This window comes from Salmo salar, chromosome ssa01 (assembly GCF_905237065.1).
Source record: "Salmo salar chromosome ssa01, Ssal_v3.1, whole genome shotgun sequence".
NCBI lineage: Eukaryota > Metazoa > Chordata > Actinopteri > Salmoniformes > Salmonidae > Salmo > Salmo salar.
Window position 1 is genome coordinate 96,816,166 of NC_059442.1, and position 13,780 is coordinate 96,829,945.

Consider the following 13,780-nt stretch of genomic DNA (forward strand, 5'->3'; position numbering starts at 1 on the left):
TTGCAACCCCTATTACTAGCCTGTTCAACCTCTCTTTCATATTGTCTGAGATTCCCAAAGGGGGAGACACTCTAGACCCAAACTGCTACATATCTATGTCTATCCTACCCTGTCTTTCTAAGGTCTTCGAAAGCCAAGTTAACAAACAGATTACCAACCATTTTGAATCCCACCGTACCTTCTCCGCTATGCAATCTGGTTTCCGAGCTGGTCATGGGTGCACCTCAGCCACGCTCAAGGTCCTAAACGATATCATAACCGCCATCAATAAGAGACATTACTGTGCAGCCGTATTCATCGACCTGGCCAAGGCTTTTGACTCTGTCAATCATCACATTCTTATCGGCAGAGTAAACAGCCTTGGTTTCTCAAATGACTGCCTCGCCTGGTTCACCAACTACTTCTCTGATAGAGTTCAGTGTGTCAAATCGGAGGGCCTGTTGTCCGGACCTCTGGCAGTCTCTATGGGGGTGCCACAGGGTTCAATTCTCGGGCTGACTCTCTTCTCTGTATACATCAATGATGTCGCTCTTGATGATGGTGATTCTCTGATCCACCTCTACGCAGAAGACACAATTCTGTATAAATCTGGCTCTACTTTGGACACTGTGTTAACTAACTTCCAGACGAGCTTCAATGTCATACAACTTTCCCATACAACTACAAATACCTAGGTGTCTGGTTAGACTGTAAACTCTCCTTCCAGACTCACATTAAGCATCTCCAATCCAAAATTAAATCTAGAATCGGCTTCCTATTTCGCAACAGACTCTTTCACTCATGCTGCCAAACATACCCTCATAAAACTGACCATCCTACCGATCCTCGACTTCAGCGATGTCATTTACAAAATAGCCTCCAATACTCTACTCAACAAATTGGATGCAGTCTATCACAGTGCCATCCGTTTTGTCACCAAAGCCCCATATACTACCCACCACTGCGACCTGTATGCTCTCGTTGGCTGGCCCTCGCTTCATACTCGTCGCCAAACCCACTGTATCCAGGTCATCTACAAGTCTCTGCTAGGTAAAGCCCCGCCTTATCTCAGCTCACTGGTCACCATAGCAGCACCCACCCGTAGCACGCGCTCCAGCAGGTATATCTCACTCGTTACCCCCAAAGCCAATTCCTACTTTGGCCGCCTTTCCTTCCAGTTCTCTGCTGCCAATGACTGGAATGAACTGCAAAAATCACTGAAGCTGGAGACTCATATCTCCCTCACTAACTTTAAGCACCAGCTGTCAGAGCAGCTCACAGATCACTGCACCTGTACATAGCCCATCTGTAAATAGCCCATCCAACTACCTCATCCCCATACTGTATTTATTTATCTTGCTCCTTTGCACCCCAGTATCTCTACTTGCACATTCATCTTCTGCACATCAATCACTCCAGTGTTTAATTGGTATATTGTAATTACTTCGCCACCTTGGCCTATTTATTGCCTTACCTCCCTTATCTTACCTCATTTGCACACACTGTATATAGACTTTTTGTACTGTATTATTGACTGTATGGTTGTTTATTCCATGTGTAACTCTGTGTTGTTGTATGTGTCGAACTGCTTTGCTCTATTCTTGGCCAGGTCGCAGTTGTAAATGAGAACTTGTTCTCAACTAGCCTACCTGGTTAAATAAAGGTGAAAAAAAAAAAAAAACTGCATCCTCTCTGGCCACTTTGAACAATATATCGCCTGTAAGAATGGTTGCAGCAGCATTGATGACATTATGCAAATGTTTTGGAAAAGTGCATTGGACTTGGTGTGAACGGTTTAGTGCATCAAAATTGGTATCTGTATTTTTTTAGAATTTGGACAAAAAGAGCATAACACAGTTGGTGAGATAAGGCCTTAAAAATTAAGCCTACTTGATGGTAATAGAGCTCAATGTTGACCCTAGTGGCTGGTTTTGAATGCGTTTCCCGACATCCTCAGGACACGGAATGACATCTAATTTTAAAGTCAGTCTTGAGTGACCTACCTGTGCAAAACAGTCAATTGTGCCATTTTTTTTTATTAAACACACACACACACACACACACACACACACACACACTGCCTTTTTTGGGCCCCGAGTGAGATTTGGTTGGGGGGCCGCATACCTTGTGGGCAAAACATTTTAGTTGCCCACCTGTTGATGGTGGAGAGAATTGTTTAAGTATATTTAAAAGTACATTTCTACCCATTTTGCCATGGGGTGGAAAATATTTGAAGGTTTAAAGCAAGTTTTCTGGAATTCTACACATTTTGCCATGGGGTGGAGAGAACATTTTGCAGTTTTATAACAAATTCCACACAGTTTGTCATGAATTATGCCATGTTAATGATATCTGAGTGAAAGTGACTATACATTTTTTAATTTTTTTTTTAATCAATGGAGGTCAGGGCCCCTGATCACGGGCACGTGCCTTGCAAGTTTAGATACTAAACACTAAATTGTTAGCCGACATGCTAATTAAGTGACTGTCAGTGACTGACATAAGAGAAAAACTGCTGATGTACAACTACGTTTAGAAAATATTACCTGTGTTGCAATTGTGTGTTCTACTATTGTTACTTAACAGTAAGACTACAACCGAGTTCCCTCACCAACACATGCACACACACAGCCATGGAGACACACGCAAACACGGTCTGAAGATATAAACTTGATGGGAAAAAAAAAAAAACTCTTTATTGCATAAAAAGACACTGCTGAAAGTTGTGTATTTAAAGGACTAAATAAACCCAAAAGATTATCACCAGAATATCGATTTGACCTTGTCATATTTCAGTTGAAATGGAATTGAGTCCATAGAAAGTCCCATTCAATGTCAACCACACATTTTGCAATTATGAAAAATGAAGGCACATCCGAGTATGTCATGACACTACTAGTCTTCTGTAGCAGACTCATCACCTGATGCTGTTGAAAGATGCTACATTGTCTTCTGCAAACATTTATAAGTCAAATGCTGAATGAACTGTATATGTAAAAGTCTGTGGTTGGGTGCTTCATGTTGGTTACCATTATCAGCACATGGAATGGACATTCAATCTGCAGTGCCGAATATCAGCGTTGTAGCGCGGTTTAAATTTAAAAGTGATTTTTGATTGAGCCGACATATGATATGCTAATTTTTCCGTGAATGCAGTCTCCGCGAACACGGAAACATTGCTTTTAAAGTTCAATCACGCTATAACACTTCGGCACTACAGATTGAATCCAGCCCAAATGTGTATTTCTCCTTTATTTGTGTTTTAGTTTTCACTTGTCACAACAATGCAATCCAGCAATACCCATTGTCATACCCAATCAAGAAAACTGTCCAGCAATACCCATTGTCATACCCAATCATAGCCAATCAAGAACATTGTCCTTGTTGGAGTAAGAAAACAAATGTAAAAAAAGGATAATACAATGACTAGAAACAGAATTCTTAAACTAATTGAATAAAAGCAAATCAACATTTGCCTCTTTCCTTGCACCATACATTCATGTTTACATTTTCTCTACTGTACTTACAATTCAGTTTAGCCAGTAAATGACCTGAACCATTCAAATTTGGATTAAAGTGAATACATTTTTGAAAATCTTAAAACATCCAACAATCCTGCAGTCAAATACATTAGCTTTGTGTGTGGGACATACACCCTCTAAGTCAGCTGGTTAGAACACTTGACATTATCCATCAACTCTTGGATGGAGTCCTTACTGTTGATATTAAGTGCACTTCTGTGATTTTGCATTGAACTAATTTAAGGATAAGGTTATGGCAGTTTATGCACATTTTTTATGTATAATCTGCAATATTGCATCTGAGTCATTTCAACTACTCTACACAAACATCAAACGTGGAAAAACATCAAAGGTGATAGAAAAAAAGCCTCTGGAATAGCCATACCTGGCAACCTCCCTTGGTAACATGTGGACCACTCAAATCAATCTAGGGATCAGTATAGGGTCGGAAATAGGGCACATCTACGGGATCCTTCCAACGGAGAGGGCATTCAGCGTTGTTAGAAATGACAAAAGTAACCTCCAATGATATGTCTAAGTGTCAGTGTCCTCTGTGGTGGCAGAGGTGCTTCTGTCCGCCTGGGGCTGCATCTCAATAGACTTCTGTCCGCCTGGGGCTGCATCTCAATAGTCTAAAGTGGGCTTCCTTTCCTTCATCTGGCTGATTTGAAAGAACCTGAGCAGGTGAAAGTAGATTCCTGGTAGGTGACTACTATATTGCTTTCACTGTCCTGTGTTGTTTTCCTCAGTGCAGATGAAGGGAAGGAGATGAAGAGAAGAGAAGAAGGGAAGAAGAAGATAAAGGGAAGGAGATGAGGAGAAGGGAAGTAATTTCAGACTATTGAGATGTAGCCTGGGGGTGTCCGTGGTTCCTCTAAGCTGAGGTATAGATGTATTTGGTCTTGGCGAGGCCCGTGAGCTCGTCCTCGTAGCGAGGTAGGCAGCAGAAGAGGATCCCACAGCCGATGCAGAGGATGGTGGCCCCCCAGCCGAAGCCGTAGGCCCAGGTGTAGTCGTAGCGGCCCTCGAAGATCAGGTCATTGAACTTGACTGGGTAGATGATGAGGGCGATGAACTGAATGACCACTGTGGTGAGAAACAGGCAGAACAGAGATTTGTCAGTGCTGGATCATTCCAAACAGGGGAGGAGGCTGACTCTGTGGAACAGTGACACATAAGTGAGAGTCTACCAAAACTAGCGTGAGGGTGTGTGAACTTAAGTCTCTAGGGCTTAGACGTAACAACAAGTTAGAGCATGTGTCATTTAGATTAGAAGGTGGATAACTAGATTAGAAAGTGGATGTACTGTGAGGTAAAGTTGATATTTTACACATTCACTGTATGGATGGCGAATCACAAAGTGGGATCAAACAATGGATCACATAGTGATGATTACTACTGTTACTACTTTACAGCCACATATACTGGTGATCCAGTCAGAACTAGTACTAAATACTAATACTTATTTACTACACTCTAAACACTGGGAAAACATTCCCATGAGAGGACGGCAGCTTTATAGTCAGACACCTCTATGATTCAGCTATGTCTGACAGACAGTTTCAGGGTAATTCTGAGTGACTGTGCAGCCTCTCTTTTCCCCTAGGCATAGGCCGGGCTGGGCTGGGCTATCAGGTTTCACACTAGGGTGGCAGCTGCAGAAGGGGGGGGCATGGGCAGTTGCGAGGAAGGGGAGTGTTCCTATGATCTCACTATCAGTGCTGTGATTCAGCCAGACGCAGAACATTCTCTCAGCCCTTCCTTGAACCTCAGAGCAGAGTAGGGACACAAACAACTCCCTCTCCTCATTGGCAACGGTTCAAATAAGAAGAAGACTAGCTTTAGGACTCGCCAACTCCACAGTAGCTATGGCTGCCATGCTACTTGAGCCCCCTCGGAACGTGGAGGAGCATAGGAAGCACTAAAGTATGAGAGTAATTGTAGTTTGCGGTTTGGAGCAATACATTTTGAGGCAGGCCAAATTAACAAAAAAGGAAATCCAGTTGTTAATATTTCACTACATCTTCAATAACTAACTTCTCCTCCATTAGCTCAGACACTGGAAGTACAAAAACATAAGGGAGTGGTTTCCCTGACACAGATTACACCTAATATTGGGCTAAAAAGCATTTAATGGAGATTGCTTTTTAGTCCAGGAGTAAAATTAATCCAGGAAACCGCCCCAAGAAACCGCCCCAAGAAGAACAGAAAGGTGTTGTGTTTCTTACCAGTGATGAAGAGCAGGGCCCCGATGACAGGCAGAAGGCTGATGTTGAGGGTGCAGCAGAGAGCGATACAGGAGATGATGAAGGCGATGATGAGGATGATGAGGCCGATGATCATAAGAGCTGCCACAGCCTGGGCCCAAGCTGAAGACACATCAACAAGCAATGTTTAGTAAAGTGCCTTCAGAAAGTAGTCACACCCCTTTACTTGTTTCACATAGTTGTTTTACAGCCTGAATTTAAAATGAATTTAAATTTAGATTTTGTGTCACTGGCCTACACACAATACCCCATTTTGTCAAAGTGGAATTCTGTTAAGACATTTTCACAAATTCATTACAAATGAAAGTTTAAATGTCTTGAGTCAATAAGTATTCAACCCCTTTGTTATGGCAAGTCTAAATATGTTCAGGAGTAAAAGTGTGCTTAACAAGTCACATAATAAGTTGTATGGCAATAATAGTGTTTTTGAATGACTACCTCATCTCTGTACACCACACATACAGATAATTGTAAGGTCCCTCAGTCGAGCAGTGAATTTCAAACACAGATTCAACCACAAAGAACAGGGAGATGGGTAAAAATGTAAAAAGCAGACATTGAATATCCCTTGGAGCATGGTGAAGTTATTACTTACACCATCCAAAGTGTATCAATACACCAAGTCACTACAAAGAACAAGGTGTCTTTCCTAACTCAGTTGCCGGAGAGGGAGGAAACCGCTCAGGGATTTTACCGTGAGGCCAATGGTGACTTTTAAACAATTACAGAGTTCAATGGTTGTGATAAGAGAAAACTGATGGAACAACAACATTGTTATTATTCCACAAACTAACCTAAATGACAGAGTGAAAAGAAGGAAGCCTGTAAAGAATACAAATATTCCAAAACATGCATCCTGTTTGCAATAAGGCACTACTGTAAACTGTAAAAAACAAAAAGTGCCAAACAAATTAACTTTATGTCCTGAATACAAAGCGTTACGTTTTGGGGCAAATCCAACACATCACGGAGTACCACTTCATATTTTCAAGCATGGTGGTCGCTGCATCATGTTATGGGTATGCTTGTAATCTGCAAGGACCAGGGAGTGTTTTTTAGGATAAAAAGAAATGGAATAGTGCTAAGCACAGGCAAAATCCTAGAGGAAAACCTGGTTTAGTCTGCCTTCCAACATAGTCGTGGCCAAAAGTTTTGAAAATGACACAAATAATAATTTTCACAAAGTCTGCTGCCTCAGTTTGTATGATTGCAATTTGCATATACGCCAGAATGTTATGAAGAGTGATCAGATGAATTGCAATTAATTGCAAAGTCCCTCTGCCATGCAAATGACCTGAATCCCAAAAAACACTTCCACTGCATTTCAGCCCTGCCACAAAAGGACCAGCTGACATCATGTCAGTGATTCTCTCATTAACACAGGTGTGAGTGTTGACAAGGACAAGGCTGGAGATCACTCTGTCATGCTGATTGAGTTTGAATAACAGACTGGAAGCTTCAAAAAGGCAGGTGGTGGTTGGAATCATTGTTCTTCCTCTTTCAACCATGTTACCTGCAAGGAAACACGTGCCGTCATCATTGCTTTGCACAAAAAGGGCTTCACAGGCAAGGATATTGCTGCCAGTAAGATTGCACCTAAATCAACCATTTATCGGATCATCTATCAAGCTCCAGGACCGTCTCCTAAAGTTGATTCAGCTGCAGGATCGGGACACCACCAGTACAGAGCTTGCTCAGGAATGGCAGCAGGCGTGAGTGCATCTGCACGCACAGTGAGGCAAAGAATTTTGGAGGATGGCCTGGTGTCAAGAAGGACAGCAAAGAAGCCACTTCTCTCCAGGAAAAACATCAGGGACAGACTGATATTCTGCAAAAGGTACAGGGATTGGACTGCTGAGGACTGGGGTGAAGTCATTTTCTCTGATGAATCCCCTTTCTGATTGTTTGGGGCATCCGGAAAAAAGCTTGTCCGGAGAAGACAAGGTGAGTACTACCATTAGTCCTGTGTCATGCCAACAGTAAAGCATCCCGAGACCATTCATGTGCTTCTCAGTCAAGGGAGTGGGCTCACTCACAATTTTGCATAAGAACACAGCCATGAATAAAGAATGGTACCAACACATCCTCCGAGAGCAACTTCTCCCAACCATCCAGGAACAGTTTGGTGATGAACAATGCCTTTTCCAGCATGATTTAGCACCTTGCCATAAGGCAAAAGTGATAACTATGTGGCTCGGGGAACAAAACATCAATATTTTGGGTCCATGGCCAGGAAACTCCCCAGACCTTAATCCCATTGAGAACTTGTGGTCAACCCTCAAGAGGCGACTGGACAAACAAAAACCCACAAATTCTGACAAACTCCAAGCATTGATTATGCAAGAATGGGCTGCCATCAGTTAGGATGTGGCCCAGAAGTTAATTGACAGCATGCCAGGGCGGATTACAGAAGTCTTGAAAAAGAAGGGTCAAACTACAAATATTGACTCTTTGCATCAACTTCATGTAATTGTTAATAAAAGCGTTTGACACTTATGAAATGCTTGTAATTATACTTCAGTATTCCATAGTAACATCTGACAAAAATATCTAAAGACACTGAGGCAGCAGACTTTATGAAAATGAATAAGTGTCATTCTCAAAACTTTTGGCTACGACTGTACACTGTGTGTCAAATTCACCTTTCAGCAGGACAATAACCTAAAACACAAGGCCAAATATTAACTGGAGTTGCTTTCCAAGATGACATTGAATGTTCCTGAGTGGCCTAGATACAGTTTTGACTTAAAATCGTCCTGAAAATACATGGCAAGACTTGAAAAATGTCTGTCTAGCAAAGATCAACAACCAACTTGACAGAACTTGAAGAATATGAAAAAGAATAATGTGCAATCCAGGTGTGTTAAGTTCTTTTTTTATTGTTTTATTTCACCTTTATCTAACCAAGTAGGCCAGTTGAGAACAAGTTCTCATTTACAACTGCGACCTGGCCAAGTTAAAGCAAAGCAGTGCGACAAAAACAACAGTTACACATGAGATAAACAAATGTACAGTCAATAACACAATAGAAAAATCCATGTACAGTGTGTGCAAATGTAGTAAGATTAGGGAGGTAAGGCAATAAATAGGCAATAGTGGCGAAATACCTAAATTTAGCATTAACACTGGAGTGATAGACGTGCAGATGATGATGTGCAAGTAGAGATACTGGGGTGAAAAAGAGCAAAAATAAATAACAATATGTGGATAAGGTAGTTGGGTGGGCTATTTACAGATGGGCTGTGTACAGGTAGAGTGATCAGTAAGCTGCTCTGACAGCTGATGCTTAAAGTTAGTGAGGGAGATATGAGTCTCCAGCTTCAGTGATTTTTGCAGTTCATTCCAGTCATTGGCAGCAGAGAACTGGAAGGAAAGGCGGCCAAAGTAGGAATTGGCTTTGGGGGTAACTAGTGAGATATCTGCTGGAGCGCGTGCTACGGGTGGGTGCTGCTATGGTGACCAGTGAGCTGAGATAAGGCGGGGCTTTACCTAGCAGAGACTTGTAGATGACCTGGATCCAGTGGGTTTGGCGACGAGTATGAAGCGAGGGCCAGCCAACGAGAGCGTACAGGTCGCAGTGGTGGGTAGTATTTGAATAAATGTGATTCTAACATGTATTGACTCAGAGGTGTGACTATTTATGTAAATTAGATGTGTATTTAACAAAAACAATTTAAAAAAATAAACATCCTACCACACCCAACAATAACAAGATTACAGGGCCAGGAGGTCACCAAAAAACAAGAACTCATTTAAAGAAAAGTTGTAATTATGCATCCACTACGTTTAAACACATTGTCCATGGAATTCTGCAATAAGAAATTCTCACAAATGAAAGATTTGTCCCCCAATCAGATTAGGTTGTGAATGAGAGACTGATAGCTATTTAGGGGTCTGGTTTGATCTCCTTCTCTTGAATGTTAAAGAAACCAGCAATGTGCTTGCACAATGTTGCAGGAAGTACCCTCGCTTGTAGTAGTTTCAAGTTCCAAGTTTTATTAGAGTCGTATGTACATGAAACACATGGTTACTGGCAGGTTCATGCTGGACAACGCAACAACAAATAAGAAAATATAAAAACATGAACAAAAAGCAAATGTCAGTAGAATAGAATAAACTATTTAGCATAAGTATAATAGAGGAAGGCCCAATTTATAGTCTAATATTTACACCTGTATTAGGTGAGGAGGGTAGTACATTGTCATGCCGCAACACAAAGCAATGCGGAGCAAACCTTTGTTCTACAGTATCACAACGGCATCGTATTTCAACACACATTACTGGTGGTAGGTTATTAACTGACATCTGTTGCACACAAATGCAGAGCTCACACCTTAAATTATTCACTCTCTGTCTACCATCAGGATTAAATGGCAGGCAGCCTACGCCTGAGCTTCAGGCACTGCAGTCATGCCTTCACTTGCCTCTAACAGACAACGGGATCCTCGTCTAACAAGTTTAACTTCGTGTGTACTAAACCATACAGTAGAGTATCACTCAAACATTAAACAGATGTACAGAGAGGTGGCGTTAGAAAAGATAATGTCCCTTGTGTTCAGAAAATGTAGATATTCTCACACTCAAAATGATGTGCTTCTCTGGATCTCAAGTCCATGGTCGAGAACAGTTTTAGTGTATTAGTAGCCGACTGTTAGTTGTTTGACTGTTGCAAAGGATCTCTTTAAAATGCTAGTGAAGGATCTCTTTAAAATGCTAGTGAAGGATCTCTTTAAAATGCTAGTGTGAGTACTTTAATCTAATTCAAACATTGTGATGTGGACAGCTCACAGGGCCGAAGATAGCTCACAAATACGCCTGAGTCTAAATACTCTCCAGAAGGGGAATATCCGTCTTGTGTCTTTCCTAATCAAGTTCAAAATAAACAACCAATGGCAAACCAATGTTGCTAATTTGAAAAAGTATGGGTCTGAACTTAAATCGATTGAATCAGTTGAGTCGTCGTCTACAGCGATTAATTACAGATTCTATAATTGATTTTGGCACTGTTTTGGTCAGGTACATGTTTGAGTACTGTTGATTTCATTCATGCACTGTGCATTTTAAATGAGCAAGTTCGTTATGCGACTCCAAGCTAAGAGGTATGCTTGCAGTTTTAGGTAGGCTCTATCACATTGATTAGGCAAAAAAAAAAATTACATAGCCTAATAATCACACAAAAACGCTCAACCCCATTAAGCAATTCCTATTATTGAGTGATTAATAAATTAGTCTGACAATATTAAAACAATGTTGATACAAGTGTAATTACTGTGTTATTACACAATATACAGAGAAAATGTAAAATGTTCACATGGGTTTGATTGTGAAAAACAAATCCCATAACATCATCCATGCAACATGACACCACTAATTGCAGAGAATCCATCCATGCCATCTCCCACCCAGGAAGGGACAGGAAGTGGCCCTTGGAATGGACAACATCCGGCTGAGGTTGATTAATCACAACATAGTTGTGTTCCAGTGGTAATACGTCAATACTAGTTCATCTTGATGGCACCAGTCAGATAGCGACATTACAGCCAACTGCACTCACCCAAACATTGTTAACCTTGGACCAGCAGCACTGACTCCACATACACCGCATAATAAAACAGAATAAATCATTCTCCTTGATTTGTATTATCTGACTAGTTATAAACTAACTTTTTATGGTATGAAAATGAAGGGTACAATTATACCAATTCCACCTGCCTGCTTTGTTCACTAGTGGGCTATGCAATCCCACAGTTTAGGGTAAATTAATTGTTGCATTTGTGTAAGTAACCCACCGACTGAGCAAGGACACTGGGGTAAGTAACCCACCGACTGAGCAAGGACACTGGGGTAAGTAACCCACCGACTGAGCAAGGACACTGGGGTAAGTAACCCACCGACTGAGCAAGGACACTGGGGTAAGTAACCCACTGACTGAGCAAGGACACTGGGATAAGTGTAACTGTCTTTTCCTCTCCTTATAACATCAACAATGTTGTTTACTGAGAGCTGAAACTATTCCTCCATTAGGACTGCTACCTGAATGACAACACAGCTGTCCTAACTGACTGACTGCAGCAGTACATCCTGAGTTCTGAGTAATAGCATATGTTCCGAATGTACCAGACATGGATATTTTTTACCAGCATCAAGTGAAGACAGAGGTATTTTCTCAATCTTTTCTCGCCACAGATTGTCAGGCAGCGGTTTGTAGCAGGACCTCTCCAGCTTGGTAGGGGCACTCGTCACAAGTCTAAAAATAGCCCTGAGAACATGACTGAGAAAGCAACTTGATATGAATCCATCCTGCCTGTTAATACCAATATTCAAAGGCAATTCTCTATTATATTTTGTTCTATTATATACTATTGTTAAGAATTGGAACATTGGTTGCATGTTAAAAATTTGACGCAGCCTCTGACGTTTGATTTCTATTCTTACAATATATCTAAAGCAGCCAACATTTTAATTTAGTATGAGAAAGGATCTGAGTGGATATGTACTTGATCAGAAATGTTTTCTGATTACCATGAGTTGAGATGTTATAGTAGCTGTAAAATGTGCAGGAAAACACCAACAAACAGGGGGTAAAGACAATGGGAAACAGGGAAAATAAAGTGTTGATCGAAGTTTACTATGACTGGCTGCCACTTTGCCATTGAAAAACTCACAGGAGAGCATTTCTTTGCTTGTTGAGTAAAAGTAAACTTAAGTAAAAGGAATTGTGGACCGAAGTAAACAAATAGGTTGTTCATGAAGTAGGCCCATGCACTTGCCCAACAAAAAATATACAACTAATGAAATGTCTCTGCGGAATACCTTTTGTACTGTGTAGGCTGAATATTAGTTATTATGATCTTGATCAGAGGGTGGGTATAATTTGTGGAACGTTCCAACAGGAATCTGTTCCAAAAACTTCAGAAATAACAAGGTTGCCAACAAACGCATACAACGTTGTAGGGAGTGGGTTATTTAATTACGTTTTTCGGCAGCTAGTTGAACTGATCATGCTAGTTTGTATGCGTTGTTTGTTGGCAAACCTTGTACTTTGGAACAGATTCCTGTTGGAACGTTCTACAAATTACACCCACCGGAAATCAGCCTCTTACTGTGAGCAGTCTCCAAATCAAATTCTGAATACATACACTATAGTACAGTAGGCTATATTGTCAAACAATTAATAGTGACATTTTCCTTGTCACTATGATTAGGGCTGTTAAGTGAATTTTTATAGATTCTTTCAATATGATACTTACAGAATTCCATGAGAGATTTGCAGTCCCAGATGTCATTCCGACCTCGGCATTGACTCCACATACTTGCGTAGTGGGACATTGCGTCCTTGTCCTCAACCCATCCCGAAGTAGCAGCAATTGCAATAATGTCAAATATAATCGCAAAAAGCAAAAGAAGTGGTACGATCCACCTGCATCTTGGATACGCAAGTCCACAGCGAAACATATTCGACAAAGACAGACCAGACAGTGCGGATAGAAGCGGTCAGGCGTCCAAATACCGTATGGGTTTGTAGGCGACACCTTTTTTACTGATCAAATCTGAAAGCCCCACCCTAGTTTGAAACGTAATCCGCGCACAGTAGCCTAAACCTGTTTAAATGACTTGGAAAGGCCTGCAGGCTCATTCTCGTCAGGCTTGGCGGAAGGGCGAGTCAACCCAACCAGCATCTCAAGCCCAGCCCATTGACAGTGGCCGCAATCCAAACACTTAAAAGACACACCCTATCCCCTCAGCCCTTAAGTGGACACTTCTGATGACGTATCATTACGTCTGACGAGTATACACTGTTTTTAATTAATTATTTGTATTTTATTTACAATTATCAACAGATAAAAGGAATAGTCACATGCAAACAAGCATACATAAACTATTTACATTGCCAGGAATCCTAAAGAAACAAATCATAATCATTAATAATACAAGTTTTGCCTTTTTGTTTTTCATTTTTTGTTAAAGTAGTGCCATATTGTTTAAATTCATTTATAAAGGGAAGAAAATAGG

General features: G+C 41.1%; 1 protein-coding gene across 1 annotated transcript; it reads right to left on the reverse strand.

The window, feature by feature from the left end:
- Nucleotides 1–2,653: 2,653 nt before the first annotated feature.
- LOC100196698 (PERP, TP53 apoptosis effector) lies at nt 2,654–13,268 on the reverse strand. Its single transcript, NM_001141720.1, is given in 3 exon segments — nt 2,654–4,586; nt 5,729–5,869; nt 13,018–13,268. Coding segments are annotated over 3 exon segments (558 nt in total). The 5' UTR covers nt 13,223–13,268; the 3' UTR covers nt 2,654–4,374.
- Nucleotides 13,269–13,780: the final 512 nt, after the last annotated feature.